A 7867-nucleotide genomic window follows, 5' to 3' on the forward strand; every position below is an offset into this window, starting at 1 on the left:
CTTTCATTGTAAGGCGTGATTCTTATATTTCACTGAATCTCAGGGGTTACTGTATTTTAACCTTTTTATTAATGAAATGAATTCATCACCATCGTCTATTCTTATTAGGCTTTCAATATTAACCATTAGATAAGACATTTCTAGAGATGCTTCACTCTTGCCCAGCAAACACTAAACAAGAGAGACAGAGACTTCATCTCTGGTTAGGTTATTCACTCCGGTGAACCACCACCACTGCCGCCGCCCACCTCTCCTCGCCATGTACACCACCCGCGGCATCGCATGTTCTGTACAGCCGGTAGGCTCTCTTTTCTTTCCATTATTGTTGCTTCTGCTATTCAAATTTTTTTCTACTTCAAGTTTGTTTCTAGTCAAAAACTAAATCTCTTTCAGAGAATATTTAATTTCAATGTGACTTAATTCAATGAGGATGCGACTTATGCTATTGATGTGGTAATTTATATACTCATTTGTGAACCCAATGTGTATAATGTGCTTTCATGTACCAATTATCTTTATTTCAATAATGAGATTAAAACTCAAATTCTAAATCAAGTTTCATTATTATATTGATGATGTGGCAGTATATACTCAGTTTGTTTCTCGTTTGATTTTTATTTATGTTTTAATTATGTATTTATGCTTTTTGAAGGAGGAGAAATGCTGAATCAGTTGCTTCATTGCTTCATCACACCGCCTGCACATGTTGTAGAATGGTCAGGAGATTATCAACTAGATTATTGAATATAAGTATAGCATCCCTTTGCAAGGCTAAGGAATTGAATAAAGCTGAATCAGTTATTATAGATGGAATACGATTAGGAGTGCTTCCTGATGTTGTCACTTATAATACACTCATTGATGCTTACTCTCGCTTTGTTAGCTTCAATGCTGCCTATTCGCTCCTTAATAGAATGCGAGAAGCTAGTATAAGCCCTGATGTTGTTACCTACAATTCTTTGATTGCTGGTGCTGCTAGAAACTGTTTGTTATTGGAATCCCTTAATCTATTTGATGAAATGCTTAACATGGGTATAGTTCCAGATGTTTGGAGTTACAATACTTTGATGCATTGCTTCTTTAAGTTAGGAAAAGCTGAAGAAGCGAATGAGGTTCTCCGTCAAATTTTTGGTCATGGTTTATCTCCATGTCCAACTACTTTTAATATTATGATTAATGGTCTTTGCAAGAATGGTTTTACTAGTAATGCGCTCATGCTGTTCAGGAGTTTAAAGCAACATGGGTTTGTTCCACAATTAATTACTTATAATATTCTTATCAATGGGTTGTGTAAAGACAGGAGATTGAGGGCGGCAAGGAGTATGCTCAAAGAGCTTGAGACATCTGGTTATGTGCCAAATGCCATAACTTATACTACGGTCATGAAGTTCTGCTTTAGATCAAGGCGGTTTAAACAAGGACTTGAGATATTGCAAGAGATGATTGATAAGGGTTATACTTTTGATGGTTTTGCATATTGCACGGTTGTTGGTGTTTTAATCAAGACTGGCAGGCTTGAAGAGGCAACTGAATATATGAGGCAGATGATAAAAAATGGTATTGAGCATGATTTAGCATCTTATAATACACTAATTAATTTGTATTGTAAACAAGGTAATTTGGAAGCTGCCTATCAATTGCTTGATGAAATAGAAAAAGAAGGTCTACAATGTGATGAATACACGCACACAATTTTGATAAATTGGATGTGTAAGGCTGGTAATATATTGGGGGCAAGGCGACATATGCAGCATATGAATATGATGGGCTTCGATTCATGCTTGGTTGCTTTAAATTGTATGGTTGATGGTTTGTGTAAAAATGGTCAGATTGATCATGCCGTAAAACTATTTGAATCAATGAAGATGAGGGATTCATTTACGTACTCTTCCTTGGTTCACAATCTTTGCAAGAATGGAAGGTTCCATCGTGCATCCAAACTCTTGCTCTCTTGTTTGAGAAGTGGCATGAAAATACTACCATCAGCTCAACGGGTTGTTATAAGTGGCCTTCGTTATTCTGGTTTTCAAAAAGAAGCAAGGAAGCTTAAATCGAAAATTAAATTGGCTCGGATGTTGCATCACTGATTTTCTGAGGCCCTTTAAATTGTATCTGGAACATGGAATGATTTGGTGGTGAAATTTACAATCTAGTGATCATTCTTTAGGATATGAAGCTTGATCAGAACTGCCAAATGTATATCCCCCACGTAGTTGTGTAAAAACAAAGATGTTTTCTGCTATTAAGATTTATTATAACAAGATGCGGATTGGAGGTACTGAATCCAGGTTATTGGAAGACAACTGCTTTTCACTCATTTTCACATACACTGCGATACTATTGGTATAAAATTGCATTGTTTCAAGAACCCAATTTTGCTGAGCATATGTTTGGATTATGCATGGGAAGTGGACTCATGGCAGTTGCTACTGCTGATAGATCACAGGTGAGCCTCTGTTTCCACATCAAAGCTGCATGTAGGACACCCTTTTTGAGTATAATGGTCGTTTTTCAAAAGTGAATTCTTTCTCTGGAGGAGGCTAATTATTACAGGTCATTGATTGCTTATAAATGGATGATCTTGTTAGAATTTAGAATAAAGGAATCCCGGTATGTAACTGCTTCAAATGGGTGTATTATTTTAGTAAAAGCAGAGTATCTTGCTTCTAAAGCATGACACCTAATTATGTCTTTTACTGCATGAATTCTTCTGTCTGAAGTTCTTTGGAATTTTCCTTGCTCCCTTCTCTCTCACTGAACACAGGAATTTTAAATTTCTTTTTTACTCCTGTCCCAGCATGATGGTCTACTTTTTATGCACATTGTTAATATAAGTGCATTATATTATCCCCTCTCTACAAGTTAAACTTTTTGCCTTCTGTCTTTTAAACTGGTTTGTTTGATAAAGGATTTATCATTAGTTTTTGGTGCAGGATGCAAGTGGTGGTTTTTATTGGCTATTCTTAGTTGATTAAAAAGGAATATAGAAAATGTCATAATTTGGGTTTCTATCGTGGTATCAATAGCTCCTTTGGATCAGGATGTTGAGTTTAGTGGTATGTAAGTGGATTGAACGGCAAAAGAATGCCTTTGGAAAAAGGAATAAGAAGAGCAGATTACTTCCATTTCTACTTGAGTAATGGTAAAAACTGCTGCTTCGTTTCTTCAATTTATGCTAAAATGCCTAGAATGTTGCACTGTTTCTTCAATTTATATATCCAAGTTATATATGGAATCTACTGCAGTTACAGAAAATAGCTGAAATTGGTCCCCAAGCATTAACTCTACCATAGGTTCATTTCCTCCATTTCTTTACTGGTGGTTACTGGAGCTTTTATAGATTTGATCAGCCAATCATATAGTGATGCAAGTTCGCATTTTGCTTGAAGAGAAACGCAGTTTACAAAATGCTTGATCACATTTTTTTATCTTCTTCTAAGTTCTTCCTGCATCACAATGCTTAATGGATTATGATTTGTTGACTCTGAATTATAGGATCACAATTGGCAACCAATGTAATTTCTTGCTGGATCATTAAACCTTCTGAATCAATAGTTATCTTGACTGAAATATTTTTATCAAGGTACGGCAACTCAAATTCTATAAATACCTTCCTTTTACCAGTATACTTCTTGTCATTTGCATAATGAGAACTGTGCAATAAATTAACTAATATAGAATCCGTTTGGGTTGTTCTGAAAAAAAAAATGTACCTATGAATAAAGTTTGGTTGCACCTTCATTTTTTGTTTGAAGCCACCACCTCTCTCAACTTATTCTCTTTTTCTTATCTATAAACACTTATCTTTATGCACATTTAATGGTGCGTGCTTACATGCAATTTGATATGAATCAAATATTACTATGTTACTTTTTTAAACTTAAATTTCTAGCAAGACTTGTTCTTTGTTCTTATTTATCCCATCTTTTTTCTATATATTTATTTTAAACTTTTTCCTCCTTGGTTACATTTGAACTAAACAAGTTTAAACATGATGTCTGTAATGTGCAAGAGTGTTTTAAACGTTACAAAAATATACAAGTAGGGGTGTATTATGACTTCAAACAAAAAATTGAAAGTGTCATCAAACCATTCCCCTAAGGCAAGTTTTATGTATTAGGCAAAGCATATCTCAGAACTTCAATCTCTATGATCACTGTTGGTTTTGGTGCCAGGTATGAAGGATAGAACTCAGCTTGATGCTGCAGCTCCCATTGTCATTTGAAATAGTTCTGACTTCACTGTGCATTATCTCACGGTAGAACTTGGCAGCCTCCTGTATAAACCAAGCTGCAGGGTGTTTTGATGTTTACTTGAACCATTTTGGTGGAAAGATCTTGCCTTCTTTTCCAGAGCTTAGATTTTGAAGTTAGTCAGCATTGCCCATTTCTCAAGTTCTTTCAATTTGAGCTAACAATTTTACCTGCAATATGGCTAGGAAGTTTGCAGATTCTTCAACAAGCCGAGAAAGCTTTCTCCTCTCCGTTTTGGCAATCATGTTAAAGTGTAAAGTCTGCAGAGTTCAAGACTTGCATCGGAAGACACCGCACCATGAGACAATATTCAAAAACTATTCAAGGCATCATTAATTTAAGACAATATGATTGATCGTTTACATAATCTCTAAGCTCTATCTCAGCACATTGCTCACATTGCCTTGTCAAGGAAGCCGAGCGCGATGTTTCCTACCTCCTTCAACTCAGCTGTAAATTCTTTTTTGTATCCCATTTTTTCCTCAGATTTAACCAAAGCCGTCTTGTCCTATTGGGAAGCAAACTCCTGTTGGCTCTAGATATCTTGGTTTAATCACCGGAGAGCATCCCATTTTTACAAGAATGATGGAACGTGATTGTGCAAACTCTGCACCAACATATCTAAAATAAGTGATATATTTATACCGATTATCAGATGGGGCACCTACTAAAAGTCTGAAAATAAAATTCTATAGCTTCAAAACGTTACATATCAAATTATAGGATTGTTACCAGTGTAAATTTCAATCACAGGAAAAAAAGAAACAGAACAGAAAGAGCCTCTTCCTTTTATTACAGTGAATATTATAAGCTCTTATTGCTCAACAGGAAAGATCATTAAGCAGTAAAAACATAGAGGTCATGTGGGCAACAAAAAAGCTGTAGACTTTGCTCGAAACAACTGTGCTTTTCTGCCTCCATGGACAACTGATACAAGCATTATTTTGTTAATTGTTATAAGTCATCATGCACCTTCTTAACACTAAACAAGAATACAGTATCCATGAATCTGAGAATAACCGAAAGAAAGAGAACTACATATAACCATTTGCTATTTAAAAAAATTTAAAGTAAAGAGAAATAAAATAAATAAATAAAGTCTTTAGTTTCTTTACATAAATTATAATTAATTATATGTTAATGTTAATTCGGAGTGTAAAACATTTGAACTAAAAGACATCAAAAGTTAATTAATTACTAGTTTTATTCCTATGATTTTAATTAAAGAAATTAAAAACTAATTCTGCCCTTCTCATGGCTGGTTATTTATTAAAGAAAATTTCTTTCCTTCAATTCTCTTCTCCTTCCTTTTAAATACTTTCATTCATTGCCATACACATAATCAATAAACTGTCCTAGACATGAACAGAGGCCACAAAAGATTTAGCAAGAGTTTACTATCAACAGAAAAATTAAAAAGAAAATTAAAAGAAATTTACATTAAAGAAGAGTGATGAGAATGAAAACAAGGAGTGCAGCAATAAAAGAATATTTAAGAGCAGCAACAAGTATTGCAAAGGAAACAACAAATAGCTGCCAAAGAACTTGAGCACTTGCCCAAGCAAGTAAACCAGTCAATCCAACAGCCAAGATATTATCAGGATCTGGGTCAAGTAATAGATCACCCAACTTGATATTAAACAAGGAATTTCGACTTCCTCTCAAGTCATCATCGTTATCAGCATCACCGCTATTTTTAGGTGACCCATTATTTTGTTGCTGTTCTTGGTTGCTGGGTTCTTGGATTTGGTTATTATTGCTGTTATTTTGTGCAAAGAGAATAAATCCTGATTGGGTTTTGGAAAACTTGAGTTGGGTTTTGAGAGGAAATGAGGTGAAGTGGAAGATAGGCCTTGAAATTGATGAAATTGGTGAGCGTATGAGAGGTTTGAACCCTAACATGGCTATGGCTATATCAATGTTTCTTGAATTTGGGAAACGGAGAGGAAAGAGGACCCAGCTTAGCGTTTATTATTATTTGGGAAAATTACATAATTCCCCGGATCAATGAGGTTACTAACAATTTAAACCCTCATCAAACTTTCTTTTTTTTTTTTTTTTTTTTTGCAATTAGAAACCTACTTTGGACAATAAAGTGAAAATTAAAAGAACAGAAAAGAAAAGAAAAGAAAAGAAAAGGTGTCATTTTCCTATCTTTGTTTCTTAGAGAGCTTAGAAGGCAAATAAATTTATTTTCTATTTTATGTAAATCTCTCACTTTCAACATCAAAGATCTTTTATTTACTAGAGGCAACATAATAATTTGATTATTTAAGTTAGTTTTCTCGCCAAATTAGTGAGAATTTAAAAATTGTGAAAATAAAGTCTATTTTAGCTCCCGGATTTTAAGACTGTTGCTATTGAATTTCTCAACCAAATTTGTAGACTATTCAATTTCTTAACTCTGAATGTCTTAACATTTTAAATCTTTATTTAACACAGTTTGCAATTAGGATGCTTACTCAGTTAACAGCCTTCTGTAACAGATTTATAGGCAACTTAGAATAAATTCTGTTTTTTTTTCTTAAAAGACAATAAATCAAATCTAAATTTTATTTTGAATAAGAATAAAAGCTATGTGGGATGTTTGTTGTAGTGCTTCTTCCTTTACTTCCTACTCCCACCTCGAACGAGAAAGAGATCTAAGTAAGGCATCTTTGAAGAAAGTCAAGCAGGAAAAGGGATAACCACTAATACTGAAGTTAAGCCATTAGGGCTAGCCAAGAACCTGGGCTTCTCCAAAAAATCAGCACTTCTTGTTAACAAAACAAACTACTTTATTTGGCTCATGTATACCTGGAACAACTTCTGAAACAAACCAGCCAACACCTCTTCTATTGTTGGTATCAATGGGAGGCAACATCAATGGTAAATTAATCTTTTGAAAAATTCTTATCCAAGGTCTCTATCAAATTTTTTCAGGTTCCAACCATGTATGTAAGGATTAAATACTGTTTACCCATTGTGGTTTGCTCTAATATAAAATTCGATTTCTGTATTTTTTTATTATATTAAAATCTCTTTAAGTTTTAATAAAAATAGCTACTGCCCATTCCGTATTAGTTGAATGATTAAACTAATAATTTAATATTAAAATTTAGTCTTTGAATTTATTATTAAGTATCAAATTCGTCCAAAATAAATTTATTATTAAATTAGAGTAAAATATTACTTTTAGCATAAATTAATTTTAGTATTTAATTAAAATAATAAATTTAATAATTTTTTGCTCTAACTTTTTTATTTTAATACAATTTAATTCAAGCAAATTTAAACATTATAAAGCTACTTATATTTGCAATAATATTATTAAATTACTATCTAATTTAATTTTACTTATTAATATAAAATAAAAATTTATAGTTAAAAATATATTATAGTTAATTATTTAAAAAGTAAAAATTAAATTAAACAATCATGTCTTAATCTAGTGAAATAATCTAGACACCAAATTGACAAGTTCATTATCAATAAAAAAATATCATATGATAATTTTATATGTAAAAATGAAACTTTTTACTAACTATTAAAATGAGATTAATACGAATGAAATTTTGATTTTTAATATAGTTTATTTATAGTATCTAATAAAAATATTAAATTTTAACTATTTA

At 32.7% G+C, this 7867-nt stretch overlaps 2 protein-coding genes across 5 annotated transcripts; one reads left to right on the forward strand and one right to left on the reverse strand.

Annotated features, from left to right (window-relative positions):
- On the forward strand, positions 1-5045 carry LOC8270429 (putative pentatricopeptide repeat-containing protein At4g17915). Of its 4 annotated transcripts, none has more exons than XR_007216361.1 (5): positions 1-298; positions 653-2446; positions 2922-3142; positions 3496-3583; positions 4176-5045. XR_007216361.1 is itself a non-coding variant. In XM_015727617.3 (2 exons), exon 2 carries the CDS (start codon positions 714-716, stop codon positions 2085-2087), a length of 1374 nt encoding a protein of 457 aa, XP_015583103.1. In that variant the 5' UTR covers positions 1-298; positions 653-713; the 3' UTR covers positions 2088-2847. The 4 variants fall into 4 exon arrangements, 1 of the variants encoding a protein (XP_015583103.1); XR_001536218.3 differs by having other exon boundaries at positions 2934-3142; XR_001536219.3 differs by lacking the exon at positions 2922-3142.
- Positions 5046-5665: 620 nt separating this feature from the next.
- LOC8279085 lies at positions 5666-6298 on the reverse strand. Its single transcript, XM_048375760.1, has one exon. The coding sequence runs from the start codon at positions 6153-6155 to the stop codon at positions 5694-5696; it is 462 nt and encodes a 153-aa protein (XP_048231717.1). The 5' UTR covers positions 6156-6298; the 3' UTR covers positions 5666-5693.
- Between the last annotated feature and the right edge of the window lie 1569 nt (positions 6299-7867).

This window comes from Ricinus communis, chromosome 6, assembly GCF_019578655.1.
Source record: "Ricinus communis isolate WT05 ecotype wild-type chromosome 6, ASM1957865v1, whole genome shotgun sequence".
Taxonomy (NCBI): domain Eukaryota; kingdom Viridiplantae; phylum Streptophyta; class Magnoliopsida; order Malpighiales; family Euphorbiaceae; genus Ricinus; species Ricinus communis.

Bases quoted from the DNA above. Each gene is read 5' to 3' on its own strand.
- LOC8270429 (XM_015727617.3), top strand. From the start codon at position 714: ATGGTCAGGAGATTATCAACTAGATTATTGAATATAAGTATAGCATCC.
- LOC8279085 (XM_048375760.1), bottom strand. From the start codon at position 6,155: ATGTTAGGGTTCAAACCTCTCATACGCTCACCAATTTCATCAATTTCA.